The following is a 20,537-nucleotide window of genomic DNA, read 5'->3' as shown; positions in this document are numbered from 1 at the left end:
TCCATTCTGGACCATCTCAGCGCCCCACACAGGTCACTCAGTGACACAAAACAGTAAGTGTATGGGGAAAGGCCTACCAGTACAAGGTTCTTCCCTTTGGCCTGGCCTTGGCACCAAGGACACTCACTAGTGCATGGATGCTGCTCTGGCTCCGTTGAGGATGCCTGTTTGACGGACTGGGGTGCGGTCTTTGAGGACAGACCAGTGTGTGGAGTTTGTACGGGGGAGTTCCTCTCTTAGCACATGTGAACATCTTAGCACTCTCTGGCAACTGATACACATCTCCCCTCACTACAGGGGTTGTTATTGCCAGGACGGACAGTATGGCGCTAGTTTCTCATATAAACCATTAAGGAGGTTCACGGTCACGCACCCTGGACCAGAGGCGGACAGTAGTGAAGTATTTTTACTTAACTCGAGTAAATTTAAAAAGTATCTGTTGTTTATCAGAGTGTTTTTCTTTGGAAAACTTTACTTCACTACATTCCATAGCATAATGTCTTACTTTTTACTGCACTACATTTCATGAATAGAAGTTGTTGTTGTTTGTTTTATCTTTAATACATAAGAACATTAAAAATTTAGTATATTTTTACTTGAGTGAATCTTTGAATTACTTTTACTTGAGTAAAAGTAATAAAGTAATACATTTCTAATGTAATTAAATATTAAATGATATTTAATATGAAACGTAGTGCAGTAAAAAGTACAATATTATGCTTTGGAATGTTTCTAAAGAAAAACACTGATAAATTACTGACACTTGAAAAGTACGTTTACAACAGAGTAAAAATACTTCACTACTGTCCGCCTCTGCCCTGGACAGATATGCACGCTATCTTCTCCTTTGGGTCCAAGACAGGCTCCTCTCCCTAAGATGGTTCATGTCCCGCAGCCGATTTTCTGTCGAGACAGAAGCTCAGATCGGGGGAATGGATGCTGAACCGCCGAACGGTAGTCCAGATTTGGGACTTGTTCGGCAGGGTGGAGGTGGACCTCTTTGCATCGCAGAAGTCGTCCAAATGCCCACTTTGGTTCTCCCTCAGTTCCCCAGCACCTCTGGGCATAAATGCTTTTGCTCACCCATGGCCGAACCTGAGACTGTATGCATTTCCATCTGTAACAAGCTGATTCTGGCAGTCCTGTGCAGGGTGAAGGAGAATGGGGTTCGTCTCCTGCTCGTAGCCCAGTTCTGGCCGTCCCAGATGTGGTTCTCGAAGCTGATTCCTTTTCTGGATTGCCCTCCGTGGGAGATTCCGATCAGAGAAGATCTGCTATCTCAGCTTCAGGGCAAGATCTGGCACCCTCAATCTGAGATCTGTAAGCTGTGGGTATGGCCCTTCTAAGGCCACCAGCTTTGATTTCTAGTCTTCCTGCAGATGTTCAGGAGACCATTGCTAGTGCCAGAGCCCTTTCCATGGGGAAGCTGTATTCCTCCAAGAGGAAAGTTTTTGAGTCACAGTGTTTAGCCCATGCGGTGGACCCAGTCAGCTGCCCTATAGGTCCAGTGCAGAAGTTCCTGCAAGAAAAGCTTGCAGCGTGAGCGGTTGCTACTACCATGAGAGTTTATGTTGCGGCCATTGCCACTCAGAGAGAGTGGATGACGTCCCATTGGGGAGACATTTGGTTGGTGTCCGTGTTTATGCATGGGGTTAAGCGGCTGAGGCCAGCATGCCCCTTGGAACTCCTTCTTAGGACTTATCGGTCATCCTGGAGGGTTTAATGGAAGCCAAGTTGGGGATTTGCAAGCTCTCTCTGTCAGCAAGGTGTATGTGGACTTTGCCTCTGGTCTGGTTAATGTAACTTTACAACCCAGGCCAGGTTATGTTCCAAAACAAGGTCTTGTCCACATCATTTCACTCTCAGGTGGTCACCCTTCACTCTTTCCATTCTCTTCATTTTTACTTCAGGTGAGGATGAGAGACTTCACATGCTCTGCCCTGTCCAAGCATTGAAGCTCTATGTGAAGCGCTCTAGCCATTGTAGAAAATCTCTTCAGCTGTTAGTATGCTTTGGTGCTGGCCGCCGTGGGCTTGCCGCATCGAAGCACACAATTTGTCATGGGGCGAGGGAAGCTATTTTGCTGGCTTACGAGGTGCGCGGTTCTTCTTCACTTCTCAGTGTTTGGGCATAATCTACCAGGAGCGTGGCTTCCTCTCAAGCTTCTTTTAGAGTAGTCCGCCTAGAGGATATTTGTATAGTGGCAGGATGTTCCTCTCCGCTCTCTTTTATCACGTTTTATAATTTGGATCTTGACATGGCTCCTGGTTCCCGGGTCTTGTCCGTTTGAACCAGCCGTAGATGCTATCTGGTTCATCATCGGGCCAGATACGGCAGCGCTTTAGCTTAGCGTGTTTGGTATATCGTTTCCATTGCGTCATAGCTGCGCAGCGTCGAGTGAACCTATAAAAGAGAACGTTCTCTAAGTAGGGGAGGAGATGCTGCGTCCGCTGCCAAGCTCCTCGTGGCCTTTTTCGGCAGAGAAGTCTGAGGAGCAGATGGCGTGTTCGCCAGTATAAGGATGGTGACGTAAGAGCGTTGGGGTCCCACCCGTGCCATCAGCCAATAAATTGGCGTGATTCTATATGGGCTTCAGACAATCGCCACACCCAGAGGGTGTTCCTATTGCATCATAGTTACGCAGCATCTTGTTCCTTACTCAGAGAACATGGGTTACGCAAGTAACCAGAGATGTTTTGGGGGCCTGAAAATACAAATTTTTGAAATCGGGCTTTAAATTGCAAGCTTTTAAAAATTATACCATTATCGTCTCTGTGTAAACTATTAAAACGTGAATTTGTGAAAACGGTGATGTCATGCATGTACGCATTAAGTGTTCAGTCTATAGGTATGTGTGCAGGCACGTAGTGTTTCTTTACAAAGCAGCATTTTTAGTAATTTCATGGACCTGTGTGAACGGGATTTGTTTTGATAACGTTGTCATCTGTACTCAAAACATTTAAAAAACATAAAGGAAAAACTCTTCTGTTGTTAGTACATTGTTGTTGTGTAAATGTAACATTTGAGATTTGTTAAAATGGTAACACTTTTTAGCATTGGGACCAATACTCACATATTGGCTCTTTATTAGTACTTACCTGTATAAAGCACATATTCTGCATGACCATATTCGGCATCCCTAATCCTACCCAATACCTAAACTAAAAGTCAAAGGTCATAGTTAATGATTTGTTAATGGTGGGAAATGGACCTTAAAATAAAGTGTGACCATAAAAACTGTAATATAATAACACTGCATTTCAACAATTCATTTAGGCCTTCGTTTTAAGTGACTAAATATTAGCATAAGAAAGATCAAATTTTTCAGATATTATCAGAATGAGTGTGATTGGAAATGCAAATATTTTATGTATATTAAACTTATATACTTTTGTAATGAATTATGGTGTCCACAAAATAATGCAAAAAAATGATTTCTACCAAAGCTTTGCTGTGGTAGTAAAAAAAGAAAAGTCCAGAAGTGTTTTCATTCAAGGGTTTCATTCAAATATGGAACTCTCAGCCTTCTATGTTTTGAATAGGGATATCATTATTCTAATCGTGATTTAAAATCAGCCTCAATGACAATGGTACATTCTATTTTCAGATTTTTGTGTATTTATTATTGCATATTGTATCTTGCGTGTTATTTTGTAGAGTTTAATGGAGAATGATAAGATTTTAAGTGTTACTAACAGTGTTGGGGAAAGTTACTTTTAAAAGTAATGCATTACAATATTGCGTTACTCCCTAAAAACGTAACTGAATGAATAAACCTCAGGCTGAAGGAAAAGTAAATTCACGTCTGTACAGTAGAACACAGGAGAGGAAGGTTCACTCTTCAACAATAAAAAGCACAATTGTTAGTTTATCTAAAGTCATTTTTGCCTAGTACGGTTGAACTGGATCAAAGGTCATCAGCAAAGGCATTGGTTAATAAAATGGGATTAGATACATTTGTGTTGTTTAACATTTAATTATTACAGGTTTGCGTCATATTCTGACTTTACATTTCACTGTTTTAATTCATTTTGATGAATACTAAATCAGTTTTTTTGCGAGTGGGATGAATTAATGCACAATCACATTTAGTCTAGCACTACAGTAACATTGTTATGGGGCTGACGAGACGTGAGACGTGCGGATCCATATGCAAGCTTTGACTTGGCTTGACTCGTGAAGATCAGCTTTGACTTGGCTTGACTCGTGAAGATCAGCTTTGACTTGGCTTGACTCGTGACGATCAGCTTTGACTTGGCTTGATTCGTGACGATCAGCTGGGACTTGGCTTGACTCACGAAGAGACGCTGTGACTTGGCTTGACTCATGACGATCAGCGGTAGCTTGACTGGATTCATGAAAATCAATGGTGACTTGACTAGGCTCTTTAAGATCGACTGTGACTTGACCTGGCTCATTACTGGCAGCAAGAACATGACGGGGTGTTGTTGTGGCCGCCATTTTGTGAACGGGCTCCGCTGTCACCGCCATTTTGTGAGCGTGCTCCTGCGCGGTTGCAATCATACAATTGAGTGCGGTGTCGCGTTCCTCCGCGACACCCACAGTGAACGGTGAACCAACAGTCAATAGAGCATAGTCCATAAAATCTTTTAGAGACGAACGAGGACCTTAAAGGGTTAAAAGTGATTTGAGCGGCTGGTTAATGCCCTCACAAAAGAAATCTATGAGCACACAGTCCGGCAGATCAGAAAAATATGCGAGCTCTAAGTACTCCTGTACATAATCCTCGAGCGATCGCAAGCCCTGCTCGAGGGTTAATAACAGTCTTGCAGTGTCCATACCTGGCCAATATCCGCATGGAAAGCCGCTGGATCCTTGTGCGGCCGAGTATTCTGTTATGGGGCTGACGAGACGTGAGGATCCATATGCAAGCTTTTATTGAGCAGAGACGTGGTCATAACAGGCAGGGTCGAACAGTGGCAAACAGGTATAACAAGGGGCGAGACAAAGAGTAAACAAAGACAAGCGTGGGTCGACGATCGGCGAACAGTATCAAAAGAGGCTTGACTAGAGGTAATCCAAAACACAAGCAAGAGTCCTAGGCAGGGGAAAACACAATCCGAAAAAAGGCAAGACTAGGGAAACTAACAAGGCTCTGTAGGGCAGCGATAATGCATACAATACTCGGCAGTGAGGCAGAGAAAGTCCATGGCTTATAAAGCATGTCTAATGGGTTTCAGCTGTAATCAGTGCAATGTGTAATCTGTGACAGCTGTGTGATCTGTGCGATGGATGTAATGTAATAACACTAATGTGATCAGTGCAATGAATACTGTGGTGAGTGAGTGACCTCTGGTGGTGAGTGAATGGAAGTTCACAGACCAGATTCGTGACAGACATCATGTTCACACAGCGCACTGTCAGTCAATAAATGGGAAAAAAAGTAACTGCTGTTACTTTTTTGAAAAAGTAACTCAGATATTTTCTTGTAAAATAAAAAGTAATGCGTTACTTTACTAGTTACTTGAAAAAAGTAATATTATTACATAACTCGCGTTACTTGTAACCCCCAACACTAGTTACTAATGCTGATTTGTCAGTATCTTTATAAAGATTTTACAGGATTTAAAGTGTTTACAGGCACAAAAAGACATGCTGCATTTCAAACCCAGTCATGTAAATTTTTCCAACAGTACCACCACCAACAGCACCATTAACAGAATCTCTAACACAATCAGCATCAACAGAATCACTATCAACACCAACACCATCAATATCATCAACATTATCAATACAATCAATTACTACACCATCAACAGCAACACAATCGACGTCTACACCGTCAACAGAATCACCATCATCATCAACAGCAATGCCATCACCATCAATGGTAACACCATCCCCATCAACAGAATCACCATCATCAACATCTACACCATCACTATCATCAACAGCAACACAGTCAGCATCTACACCATCACCATCAACACTAACATCACCAGAATCACCATCAACAGCAACACAATCAACATTAACGCCAACACCATCAACAGAATCACTATCATCAACAGCAACACAATCGACATATATGCCATCAACACCATCAAACATAACACAATCAGCATATGCACAATCACCATCAAACTCAACACAATCAAAATATATGCCAACAACACCATCGAACTCAACACAATCAACATCCAAGCCATCAAAATCAACACAATCGACATCTAAGCCATCAACATCTATGCCATCAAGCCCAACAACATCAATACAACCATCAACAACAAAAACAATTATGGAAACAATAGGTATGCCCAGTAAAAAAATAAAAAAATAAAAATCTGAGATTAATCATGTGATGATGGTGAAGATTAGTATTAGTATAGAGAACTCTTGCTTAATTCTTGTGTTAATGTTGGTGGTGTTTACAGTTAGTAACAATCTGTATTTTGATACAGAGTGAGTTAGATTTTTGGATTCTAAAAGTATAGTTTCATGACATGAATTAATTTATTGCTTTGCATGTTTAGAGAAGCAAATATAGATTCATAAACCCTTTGTTTTTTAACTTTTAAGTTTGGTTTCATTCAGTTAAAAAAAAATGAAATTCATAATTTGGTAATTTTTTGTACTGTAATATTTAACAGCCTCAGCAACAACATCCACACAGACAGCTAAGTATTGTGAAACTAAATTTAAAATATTGCACACAAATATTTGGTGTCTAAATTACATAATGATCTTAGTATTGCTTTTAGTTGCACAGGCACAAATAGATACAAGGCTTGTCAATAATCATAACTGAGGTAATATTTTTTGGGAGGTTGGGGATGGGTTCATTTCATCTACCCCTAGCAACTAGGTAGTATTATTATTGAGGATTGTTGCTTAAACCCGGTGTTACAATACACATAAATGTACACTTATTTTACAGTTATTGGAATGTCAATGACAATAAATCAGACTTTTGACATCAGGCTTACTGACCGTAATAACATAACCTACAAAGAGTTATCTGAACGAATTGAGTCAGCAGTGAGTATTACTTTTAATATTTTAAAGAAATATATTATTTGTGTAATTTGTTGATTTTTGTATATTGTTTGAATACTATAAATACAATCAATTTATATTCTATAAATGTTTCAAGCATATCTTTTGCTGTTGCTTTTTACAGATTGACACAAGTTATTCTAATAAGCTAACCGGCTACAAGGTTGGTTCTGCAAAAGTCACTGGCTTCAGGTATGATTTACAAAAACTATTTTTGCAAAACTTTTCCATTTATTCATACTTTTTCAAACAAATATAATGTTAATACAGAGCCTTCACATTGATGTGGTTTGTGATTCACTCCATAGGCCTGGTAGTGTTATAGCAGACTACACAATAAGTGCAACATCCAACAGCCTTGATTTTGGAGCAGCAAACACACAGCTTTCTGACTCTCTAAGGGCACAAAGAATAATTTTAGTTAAAGATGCTTTTGCTCAAAGTGGTAAGCGTAGTCAGTGCTGAATCTAAAACGCTTCACATTTCCTAGTTCCATAATATTCATTATTTTATTGTTTGGGTTTTGTTTGTTTTTGGGTGATTTGAGTTTTATGGTTTTTATTTACAGATCAAACAGTCTTCACAACAGATCAGTTATATCCTCTGCAAAAGGTGGACCTGAACTGTAAACAGCCAGACTTTGCAAAGGGACAAATAAAATGGACAGTGGATAACAAAGATGCTGCACTGGACAACACAAAATACTTCATTTCAAAGGACAACAGAACTCTCACTGTAAAGAACGCTAGTGAAAGTGACAGTGGTGAGTGACATGAGATTTACTTTTGTACTGTCTATGATATTTAAGTGTTTATTTTAGTGTATTAGTACTGATATACTATAGCATATACTGCACTCTTAAGAAAAATGGTTCTAAACAATATCAAATTAGGGTTCTCTGGTTTGTAACAATACTGGTCTTGTCTTATATTGTCGCCTCTATTATACAACATCTTGTGCCATTTAGATACTTTTGAAGACCTATTTCCAGTGAAGTATCTTCACAGTCCTCTATGATGCCTTCAAATCCATAATTATTAAACACAGTCGTTTAAGCTAGTTCTGGGAGGCAATTATAAAAAATACTTTGATGACAGACTTGTTCGGGCATTTAAGAATAACCACAACATTTCAGATACTGTGCAACAAGATTGGTCCGCTGGTTAGTTAATGCTGTCCCATAGTGCAAAGTCAAATGACTTTTTTTATGAACATGGAGGAATTTGTTCGCAAAATGCGTTTCCATCACCCCTTTTTCGCAATAGTCAAAAAACATCTCAAGCAAGCGTAAATTTTATTTTTGCGAATTAAGATTTTTTTTTTTTTTAAATTGGGTGTTTCCATCACTTGTTTTTGATACAAAACCTCAAAAAAGTGCATAAAAACAGGGTGATGGATGGCAGATGATGAGGTTGTGGGACATGACAGCAGGTCTGAAAATTTGGGCGTGTGAACTCTAAAAATAGTTAAATCCAAAAGTATTGCTTAGTGGAAGACATGTTGAAGATTAGCAGATATGCTGTCGATTCATTAAATGATAAGCTGTTTCCTCTAAAAAGCTGTTTATTCAGCGTAGTGAAGCCTCTCCTCCATTGACATCCATTAAAAAAAACAGCCTCTGGTCTCCTTTCCCATGTACTGCCGGACCAGATGCGTTAGCTTTAGCCGTTACGAATTTTCGGCTAATGGTTGCAGGCTTTGGCGATATATCCCGTTTGGAACGCACCGAGAATTTTGGAGAGGTGTACGTCAGGCTATGGCGTAGGTTACGCCGTACTACACAGACGGCGTAGCTACGGCATAGGTTCGACCAGAAGTATAAATTGGGCTTTAGGCGGGTCCACAACACGCGTACACTCTGCTTATTACACACATACATACATGCCAAATATTAAAAATGAAAGGATTACAATGTAAAAGATTATTATTGTGTAGGCTACATATAAAAATGCCTACATGTCATAATGGATAAATGGATAGTTATTGCATGTATCAGAATTCGCCTACCCATTTGATCGCGCACAAGCAGCTCCTTTTCCTCTCTGGAGACGGGTTGTCTTTGTTTTTGCAAATTCTGGCATGTAAATTGTGAATCTGCCATGGTGCGAGCTCAGCTGGCTCTTAAAGTGAATTGGAGATTAGACTCTGATTGGTTCATTAAGAGAATAGGGACAACCCTTTTAGACCATGCGCCAGGCGCACCGACCGTTTTTCCCGTCGTTAAACTAGCATAAGTGGATTCAGACACGTCCTAAGTGAATACTGACAGTATGTGAATGTCATGAACATTTATTTTGTAGTATTATAAAGGTATTATTTTGAGAGCAAATAAATATATACATAAATAGTAAGTATGAATATACAAAATATGTATTTTTCTTTTCTTTTTTTCCCCCTCTATATGCAGGCCGATACTCATGCATCATACAAGGCAATGTACCATACATTCAGTGGCAAAACATTGCTATTAAAAAACGCCCCAATATCATTGTGGGTGAAAAGGACCACTATTTTCTCTGTGATGGCAGCAGTTTCCAACTGAAATGTTCTGTTAATGTTGGCTACAATATTGAGTGGGTCCTGGGTGAAAATGTATTAATGCAAGGTTCGACATAAAGATTTTTATAAAACAATTACTGTTGTCATTTAAACCTTAAATTAAATATATATATATATATATATATATATATATATATATATATTACCCTTTAATTAATGTTATTCATACATTTCTTTTGTTTTACCCAATAAGGAAACGACAGTGTCACATACACCCAAAAAGGAAATTGTACAGACGAAATCTTTACATGTCGTCTCAGGGGTCTGTCACAACTACTGAACTATGGATATAGCCAGAGCAGTGTTACAGTTAGGACAATCACAGCAGGTGAGCCTTTCATTCTTTTAAACATCAAAGTGCTTTTATCCAAATCTTGTGCCGTTAGATTGGATGATTTCAGCTATCTAATTTGTTTAGGTAATTTTAGTAAACAGTAAAAAAAAAAAATTTAATAAATAAATAAAAATATGTTGGTTTTAAATGAACTCTTTTGACAAGGGATATGAATTGTGGTTGTAATGATAGTATTATATTGAAAGGATTTATGGATAGGAATTTGTTTTATGTTAATATTTATTCCCAAATTTTTCAAAATGTGATATTTTGAGATAAATTGTAGAATTGAATCTCATTTCTTTCTTTTAATCAGATGCTTCATCGAATGATATCTGTCAAAATGAAGAACTTGGAGTTGGAAAAACAAATGATGTGAAGACAGGAGTCTGTGGAACAGGCATGAAAGGCACCATAACTTACAAATGTGAATCAAATGTTTGGAAACCAGTAGAGGACAACTGTGTACTTGAAGATATCGACAAACTTACAAGTAAAGTTGAGGTAATCTATTGATCATGTATATACTGAACAATCACCTGTGCATTTTAAATGTTTCTATTACCTTCTAATATTTTTATACTTTGCAATTTAGTCCTTGCTTGTGGAGGAGATTCCAGTATTTATGGCTAACCTCAGTATTGCCACATCAGAGAACAATATTAATATAACCCAGTCTGCTGCTAGTGTCCAAGCAATTGTGGATATACTCTCTAAAATTGCTAATTTGGCACAATCAGTTGTTATCAATAAACCAGTAATGGAGGTATGTATATTATTTTTTTTACACTTTAAATTGAATTTAACAAGGTGTTATCTTTTACACAAGTTGTATTGGAATTGTATAGTATTGTGTATATAGTGTAGCAAATTCCACATTTTATGGGACAAATTTAATCATAAAATTTATATTCAATTTTCAGCATTTTCTAAAAACAGTGGATATTATTGTGTCAGATAATGTCACATGGAACAAATTGAGCACAAATAACACCAGCATTAAACTTCTGAGCGCTATTGAGGATATAAGTGACCGTCTCACAGATGAGTTTGAGATTTTTGAAACATCCATTCAGCTGAAAAGAACTACAATTAAAAACTCATTCACTTTAACATCAAGACTGCCAAACTCAACTACGGAGATTGTCATGCCACAGGTTCCTCAGGCGACTATCATAACCATCATAATCTTCACAACTCTTGACAATGTCCTGCCTTCTCAAGGTACTAATGACAGCAGGAAATCAGATGTCCGCATCAATGGAGATGTGGTTGTTGTTAAGGTTAATGAAACGCTTAACAACATTTCTTTTACATTTGACATTACTAATCAGTCTTTGGGAAATCCTCAGTGTGTCTTTTGGAACTTTAGTCTCAACACATGGGATTCCACTGGATGTGAAGTAAAGCGGAACAACACTGGCAACATTACATGTGAATGCAACCACACAACCTCTTTTTCAATCCTAATGTCACCGTTTTCCATTGATTCCAATTCCAATTATCGCATGGCCTTAGCCTATATAACTTATATTGGCGTAGCTATTTCGATGGCCAGCTTGATTATATGCCTGATTATTGAGAAAATCGTATGGAAGTCAATAAGAAGAAATGACACATCCTACATGCGACATGTCTCCATAGTCAACATTGCTGTGTCCCTGCTGATAGCAAACATCTGTTTTATCATTGGAGCTGCAATTGCAGACAAAGAGCAGCCAACCTCAGTGGGTCGCTGCAGTCCAGCGGTTTTCTTCATGCACTTTTTTTACCTGGCTCTTTTCTTCTGGATGTTAATGTCAGGACTGTTGCTCTTTTACCGTACAGTCATGGTCTTGTCTCAAATGTCAAGGGCTAAAATGATGGTCATTGCCTTCACAGTCGGTTATGGTGCACCTTTGCTTATAGCAGTCATTACTGTTGCATCAACAGCTGGACCTCAAAATTATATTTCCAAAAGAAATGCATGCTGGCTGAACTGGTCTGACTCTATGGCTCTGCTGGCATTTGTGATTCCAGCTCTCACTATTGTAGCCATAAACCTTGTGGTTTTGATTGTGGTTCTGTACAAGATGTTGAGGAGAGGAGTTGGTGCCGCAACTCAACCAGATGAGAAACATGCCCTGGTGGTCATTGCCAGATGTGTGGCCTTTTTGACTCCTATTTTTGGTCTAACATGGGGATTTGGAATTGGAACCATGGTGTCACGTGACTTTGGCATCCATGTGGTGTTTGCACTCCTCAATTCACTGCAGGTATCACTTTATAATGCCATTTTTTTTAGTAAGATTAATTTTTTTCATTGTAATTTCATATCTATAACATTAACACTTTAATGCTTTAAGTTGATTTATTATAAATGTCCATGGTCTTATGAATTTCATGTATTTGTAACCCTTCCTTCATTAGGGATTCTTTATTTTGGTGTTTGGAACACTTTTAGACAGCAAGGTATGAGTTTACTTCAGTTACTTTGTAAATAACTTAAGCAATGCAATTTAATATTTAATGTTGTATTTAATCTAAAGATCTGGCATTATAGACATACTGTATTAATGTATATTCCTTAAACCATACATTTTCACATTTCACGTTTATTTAAACTGTTTTTATTCTGCTTAATACATGGCTGCCCACCAGTGAAATAAAATACTGAGTGGAGTTTAAGCTTTTGCAAAGAATAAAATGTCCTTCAAAGTTTTGCTCCAACCTTGATAAAAACTCACTTGGCCTTTAGCTTTCTAGTAACCCTTAGACCTTAATTAGGGTTGAAGCAAAACTCCAAAAGCAAAAGGACCAAAGCTGCCCACCCCTGGCTTAGACTGACCAAAGAAACATTTTCTCTGCAAATATTTCAGCAGCTATTTACACTGAAAGTGAAATTCATGTGCGTTCAAGTTGTAGATATGACATTTCTGACATGACTTGAACTTGAACCAATAATTACGAGACTCAAAATTTTCTTTGAATACTAGACAATGTCTGACCGCTGGGTGGTATGATTGACAAATCAGAATCAAGTGTTCTGTATATTAGGCAGACATTTAAGAGACTTTAAACAAATTTCTAAAAACAAAATAAGTTAACTAGAGATTTCTTTATTGCAGGTTCGTGAGTCACTACCAGGAAAGCTGTTGCTACAGAAACTCACTTCTAGCCATACCAATGTAAATGGCATTCTAAAACAGCACACACTTCTATTAGCTCCATTACTAACATTCAGCTCCTAATGAGTGCTTAAATATTCATTTTTACTTTACTTTGATTCTTTGTGATTTATTTTGGCTGATATCTCTTTGCAGAACACCAGTGCAGGAATATCATCCACATCTGGACTGCCTTTCTTGCGACGGAGGAGTAAGTAAATAACATCAATAATCAGTAATAAAAACTACACTGTAAAAAGTGATAAGTTGACTTAACTTGAGGAAACCCGTTGCTTTAAAATTAAAGTAAATAATAATTTAAAAAAATAGGTTAAGTGAATTGTCAAATTACTTAATAATTTTAAGGCAACGGGTTTCCTAAAATTTTTTTAAGTTAAGTCAACTTATCACTTTTTACAGTGTAACATTTTTAATATGTATTATTCATATTAATATGAATATAGTTATTATCCATAAGATATATCTATAATTTGGTTAAAAAAACTGTTCAATTACGACAGTAGACAGTTCTGTCAGTAACATACATTTAACTGTTTGCAGATGTGTACAATGTGTCAGAAGCCAACCCTTCCTCAGCATTTCCATCTTCAGAAAGCTCCAGTGGCTCATATGCTGTTATAAACGATTAATTTTTTTTTTTTTTTTTTTTGAGGAAATGTTTATACTCTCTCAGACATTGAGGTACAAAACTGTAACTAGGGCAGTACCCTTTCAAAATGTTCTAATATGTATTTTTTAAAGTACTATATGTACCATGTGGGTAAATAAGTCGGGACAAAAGATATTTTGTATATTTTATTTTTGAGAGTGTTTACTGATAGGATTAGTCTAAAAATAAGGCTACAATATGACTTTGCTTTATTGTGTATATTCTGTGAATGCAGGGTGTGGACTTTTTATTTGTAGGCCTTCTTAACAAATTGGGGTCATTTTCAACTCAAGAAGTGTTCTCTGTTTTGCAAAGTTCACTTTTGTTTTATATCAGACATTTACATACGTTTTTTTCCTTGTCTTAATTCTAAATGTTTCCAAAATTTCTAAATGTTACTGCATCACCAATAATTAAATGCCTCTTCATATTAAATTTGCTCAAGTAGTTTTCTTAAGTCTTTAATGCAATGTTTTTTGTTTTGTTTTTTCCAATTCCTGAGTATGCCGTTTTTAACATAAAGAAATGCATTTTAAAAACTGAGTCAAATATTTCCTGAATATAATATAAACTGTTTGAAACTAACGTGTAAAAACAACCTCATTCAAAAATTAAGTACTGTACAGATTTATAATATTGATCAAATGTTCAACCGAGTAACTGGGGAAAAAAGTACAGAATGTAAAATTACAGGTGTTGTAAATGAGTATTTTGTTTGTAGTCTGGATCAGGATATCATATCATACATTTACTGTTATGTAGCTCTGGGTGGACAGCAGGGGGCAGCTACACCCTCATGAGTCATGACATGCCATTCTGAAGTGTTTTCCTTTGAGTTAGTTTGGGCTTTAATGTGTTGTTGATTAAGAAGAAAAAGCTGTGGAACATACAGGTCACATGGAAGTCAGAAATTTCTGCAGAGTACAGAATATATATGCAAACGTGCTAAATTACATGTTAAGCATTTTACTCCCATAGAAAACCGTTATAATGAAAACCTTTAAAGTGGCTAAATGCATTTAGAAATAATAAAAGGCCAAACTCAGTATACACCTTACAGTGATATGCCTACTGCATAAAAAGGACAAATTCGGTATACAATTATATACAATATGCACTATGTGAAGGATTTCCTTCCTCCCCTTTTCATTTCTTCTGTAGCTCGGAGTTCTGCTGTTCTATCTCTCGCTGTATCTGCATGCGCTTGAGCCCAAGTGGATATAACTGCAGACTGGAGATCTCCAAAATGGGGCGTGAACTCCAAAAGTGGGCAGAACCTCCAAAATGGGGCGGGGTCTCTTCGCGCAAAGACTTTCACCATTGGCTCTGGTTTCAGCCAATTGTTATTGACTTACATTTCAAAATAACATTTTATAAATCAATAAATTTATGCTCCGTGAGAGCAGAGCCCAAAGCTCGTGGCCAGTGGTGTTCGGACCCGAGTTTGAACCTCAATGATATAAACGAGAATCACTCACAAGCTCTCCCGCGAGCAGTCTCAGCGCAGCGCAGGGGAAAGATTTTACTCTATCGTTTGGTTTTAAGCAACGGGGGCATCTCGGGGCTTGAAATTCACAGGGTAGGATGGGGTAGTGATGCTGGGTGTAACTAAAAAGGTGCCATTGTCCGGTTGGGGAGTTATGAACGGCCCGGCTCGGAGATCTCATATCGCATAATCATATTAACTGCTTATCTCCTGAACTGCAACTTTCTTTTCAGTGCCAATCCCGCCGTGCAGCCGATTTCACTGGGTAAGGTTAGGGTTAGGTGTGGGGTAGGTTTAGGGGTTAGCATTTTTTGTAGCATAGTGTAGGAAATTAAATTAACACTGTGAGTGACACAACCAATAAAATCTTTAGAATCAACTATGGGGCGGAGTTTGCGCTGAAGTTGATTGGGAGAAAAAATTGCGCATGCGTGTCATGTGCCTGTCTGTCAATGGGAGGAAGCCACGCCCTATTTTGGAGCTCCCACCCCGTTTTGGAGTTCCCGCCCCCATTTGGAGATCTCCAGGCTGCAGTTATTAGGTGTGTTCGACTTCATGCGGCGCCATGAAAACCGACCGGCGGCTGACTTGAAGCAGTGCATGCCGGTTAGAAAATTTGTCCGACTTGAACCGGCGCCGACGCCACGTCACTGTCACGTGTGGCATCAAAGTACCGCGAGAGCGTTTCGAGAGCAGCCGGCTGACTCAGCTCGCGCAGTTTCTCCAGAGAGACTGCAGGAGCGCTGATGACCACACAGCTGTTTCACGATTGGCCAAATTCACCACATGACAACAATGACCTGTGTTTCTAACATCTTCAAATCCAATACTGCTCACAAATATTATTTTACTAGGAAAATATCACAATCGTGTGAAAAAATGGAACCTAAGCCAAACTTTGAACATTTTATAAAAATAGATTAAACAAATGGTAGCCTACTACATTAGATAAAATTAAGAACAAAAAAGCAAAAAAAAAAAGACCTATGAAGCTTTTGTTACTTTAAATTGTTGTAATTTTACCCCTGGCATGAATTGTTTCACTTTACATATTCTCATGAATTTACCCCTGGCATGAATTGTTTCACTTTACATATTCTCATGAATGTTTATTTGTTTTTGTACTTGTTGTGAGTTGTATATGCTTGTACAAACCTTTGTATAATTTTTGCATAATAAAAAAATAAAAAATACTGACCACAAATCTGTTTTTAGAACAGTAAAAGCTTTTTTTTTTTTTTTTTTTTACTGTATAGTCACAATGTTATATTGAGTCACATTTAATAAAAAAAAAAAAACTGATAAATGCTTATTGGTATTTAAATAGTATATGTTTATGTTGAACTTTATTCTTGAACAGATGGCCCTGTATTAAGCAGGATATAAAAAAGTGTTTCTGTTGCTCATGAAAACATTTCTGAAACGTCTGTGCATTTGACAAATATTGCATGTTAATCACTTCATCTGTGAGAAGAGTATGCAAACACCGCGAGAGCATCACTATCGGCAGCAGAAAGTGTCCGACTTGACGTCTCCGCTTTCAATTCCGCCCCCGACTGCAAGCGGCTGCTCTCGCCGATAGGTCTGTGCGGCGCTGCATGAAGTCGAACACACCTATACCCTTCTCCTTGAGCCGCTGGATCACGTGACGGCATGACAACAAAACAGCGTAGCGATGTTTGCATACGAGATGTGAAAAGAGCGGAATATACCCCCACAGACACGTCTACACTTTGTTGAACATATTAAACAATGTGTATAGGAGAAAAAATTAACCTAAAATATCGCTCTTATCAGGCTAGTATCGATCCGATACCAATACCAACATTGGTATCATCGATATTAGGATCGATACGCCCACCCCTACCGAATAACTATGAAAACACGGATTCCAGGAGCACAAGTATAAAGGAGCACACTTGAATAAACTTCTTTTTCGCAAGGGTATATTTTACTGTTTCTGTTGTCAGACAACGGAATGACTATGAAATAGTGACTGAAACGCGATCCATTAAGACTACATAACCAGCTCTCCTTTCCAAGATGTTAATCTGCACAAAAATCCTGATAACCGAGCCGTCGTCTGATGAAATCAAATACACATAAGATAATGACAATAGCTGTGCTATGATTTTGGCTATACTTGCATGTAAAATTAGAGAAGCAACACAATATCTGTGTTTAACTGAAAGCTCTGGTCCTCTCCGTCGCTCGTTGAACAGAGCAGACACACACAGAGTGAGGGAGAGGGAGAGGTGTGTGCACGCGCAACCCTAAAGATCTGTCGCTATAGGCGCTTTTTTTAAGAGGTCGCTAAGTTGGCAACACTGCATCTCCATTTCTCCAACTACGGGCTAGGCCACGGGTCAAACAGAAAATGCGCCTGCGTTAATCGCCCGTTATTAAAATTAGTGCAGTTAAAATGAATTTGCGTTTGCGTTAACTTTGACAGCACTAGTTTAAACCCATTCAAAGTTGGTTAGTCAGTGGTCACAGCAGAAGTTGCATGTGTCAAAGCGCCTTTAAAGGTGTTGTAATTGTGCTGAATGTTCTAAGGCATAAAAATTCCATGTTTGCAGATGTTTAGGAAATATGCTAAGTTCACATACTCTACAATGCACAATTGTAGAGCTACAACCAGTTACTCTACTTTGAAATGTGAGTTCCTTGTCGGAAATGTTTGTTTATGGTTTTGCGTGTGTGATTCTGCCCACTGCCAATTTACCCACTATACTGTTTTGACACCAAGGTTTGCCAGTAGGCAGAAAACAGTATATTGCAGAGATCACAGATTCTACCTTACCTAAAAAGCTTCAGCTTCTATATAAAAAGCTATATGACCAGAACCATATTAAAACACGGGAAAATCAACTCGTCAATTTACAGTTCAAGGCTGCATGTCCTCAATCTGGCAACCTGTGTGAGTGCTGAGTGACTTGAGGAGGGGGGCGGGATAAACAACGCTTTCCAATATTTTGAATTTCGACTGTATCAATTTCCACTGCTCATATATGCACCTTTAAGTCAATTGGTTTCCAGCTTGGCAACGCGAGTACTGCTCTTAGTATTCTGATCTGAACTGTCACCATGTCCTCAGCTCATGTTGCCTCACAGGAAATATATTAATTCTGACTGCTTTCAGATTCACTGCAAATTGCTATCAGTGTGAATACTAACTATTAGAGCTAAAGTATTATATACACAATAAAGATAATGCTTGTATGTGCCATGTAACTTTTGTCTCATTCTGCTGTTTGGGACTGCCAACATTAAATAGAAAGGGGGAAACATTAATACCAGATTACCTTATGTATACATGTGTATTCTATGCCATATGGAGACACCATTCACAATATTTACTTTAGTTGTTTACTGATATGTTTTTATTTTTCTTCAATTCAAAGTTTAGCTTTGCTTTGTAAAGTGTTTGCTTGTGAGTTGGCATGTCATTGGGTGTGATCCAAATTTTGCACTGTTATCTGATCAGATGATTTGTTGTTATCTGCCATCTTCTGTGAAATATTTTATAATATAAAAATGATACATCCTAACCATAGATAACATGCAAAATTCATGCCAGTGAACACACACACAAAAAAAACATCATAAACAAGAAACACTTGTGGTCTTTTTACCTATAAATAGTTTTGAAATAAGAATGCTGTCAGTCAGGAGCTTTGTCATTGTTACCGCTTACAGACAGCACACAGTTTAACTCCAGGCCTTCACCCCTGATCAAGCACACCATAAAAAGTTAATAAAAGTCTCCAGGATTACTTATTTTTTTAAGTGTAGACCTCATCCTCCTCTGACTGTAATGTGACCCTCTCAGCACAGGGCCCAAGACAATGTTCCCGGGTCCGATAGATTTGTTAAGACAAATAATGTTCACTGAAATAAATAAATAAATCTGATGAATCTTGCATGACTAAACTTGCATGCTCCCTTTCACAGAGATTGTTAGGTGTGTACATACAATTATGCAATGACACTAATGACACTAACTTTACAAACTGAATTACAGTGTGACTGCATTGGCAACTGCACTGTCTCAGACAAGAAGACCCACCCCAGCCACGGACTGTTTGCTCTTCTCCCATCTGGGAGACGTTATAGGAGTCTTCGCTGTTGCACCAGCGGACTCGGGAACAGTTTCTTTGCCTCAGCTTTCGGCCTACTAAACTCTAAATTCTGAACATTCTATCCTACTCGGCCCAGCTAATACTATTTACAATAAAGTTGAATCTAATATAATTTTATACTGCTCCATTAAAAATACATTTCCTTACATTTACATACAAATGCATAACAGAGAGTTGTTTGACTCTATATAAATATATTTTAATATATTCTACTAATAATAATTATTTTACTACTACTAATAATAATTTTAATAATTATTTAAATTTTTTATACTGCTGTTCAAATATGGTAGTTTTGCTTTGTTGATTGGATTTCAGAGACAAGACCTGATAAAGTGTGTCACTATAATACTGTCCAAGCAAAATGTACCAATGCGTGGGGTTTTAAGTGATATGTGAGTACATAGCCTATTATATGTCATTAACTCTTGATAATGTAGCCCACAAGGCCTTATACTGTTTCTTTTGAAAGGCTGCCATCTTCTCTGTTCTGTTCACACAGGAGAACAAGGAAATAATAGAAGGACTCAAACTTGTCTAACAGGTGACCCACACGCAGTCACATTACTGTGGTGACCTGCACAAAGGCATGTTAATTCCAGGAAGATTTTGTAGGTGGATCGTTTGACAAGGAAACAAAATCTCAGACCCTGAGAAACGAGTTTGGCATCTCTTCATGGTTGTTTCTAGAGGCAAGGTAAGAGTGACAAATCAGCGTGTTTATTCTTTTAAACATAAAACTGTTGTAAACTGCCTATCTGAAGTACATTTATTGAAGGAAATGCTAACCTTATTTTTGAAATGTGCTGTATTTTTGAAAGTTGTCTATGCTTGAGTCTGTTATTAATGTAAAACAACAGGAATTTGACCTAAATTCAGGTGAGCGATTGCAGTTGACTGGAGTGCAACCAGTACTTATTTGTGCTTGCAGTTTGTGTCATTGTCATTTATTATGAAATAATCCTCAATAAATTGTCTGATTGATTGCCAGGTACTTCCATGAAAGATTCAGCCCTAATGTAGCCTAATGTAAATATCTGCTGTAAAAATAATGGATACAATGTTAAAACATGTAGTGCTTCAGATTTTTTAAGGTATTACATTTTGTGAGTCGATGGAAAGTAGATTTTCATGAATTTATGACAAATACCATGAAAGTCTGAATATTGTGAGCAGAGGTCAT

General features: G+C 38.0%; 1 protein-coding gene across 1 annotated transcript; it reads left to right on the top strand.

The window, feature by feature from the left end:
* The first annotated feature begins 6,681 nt into the window (after window positions 1–6,681).
* Window positions 6,682–14,049, top strand: LOC131526623 (adhesion G protein-coupled receptor F5-like). The gene is made up of 14 exons (XM_058754969.1): window positions 6,682–6,770; window positions 6,899–6,999; window positions 7,142–7,209; window positions 7,326–7,462; window positions 7,586–7,780; window positions 9,425–9,622; window positions 9,770–9,904; window positions 10,227–10,414; window positions 10,506–10,676; window positions 10,834–12,165; window positions 12,320–12,361; window positions 13,018–13,077; window positions 13,213–13,267; window positions 13,618–14,049. Exons 2-14 carry the CDS (start codon window positions 6,907–6,909, stop codon window positions 13,704–13,706), a joined length of 2,763 nt encoding a protein of 920 aa, XP_058610952.1. The 5' UTR covers window positions 6,682–6,770; window positions 6,899–6,906; the 3' UTR covers window positions 13,707–14,049.
* The last annotated feature ends 6,488 nt before the right edge of the window (window positions 14,050–20,537 follow it).

Source organism: Onychostoma macrolepis, chromosome 20 (genome assembly GCF_012432095.1).
Source record: "Onychostoma macrolepis isolate SWU-2019 chromosome 20, ASM1243209v1, whole genome shotgun sequence".
NCBI classification, from domain to species: domain Eukaryota; kingdom Metazoa; phylum Chordata; class Actinopteri; order Cypriniformes; family Cyprinidae; genus Onychostoma; species Onychostoma macrolepis.
This window is presented reverse-complemented; position numbering and strand designations above follow the sequence as displayed.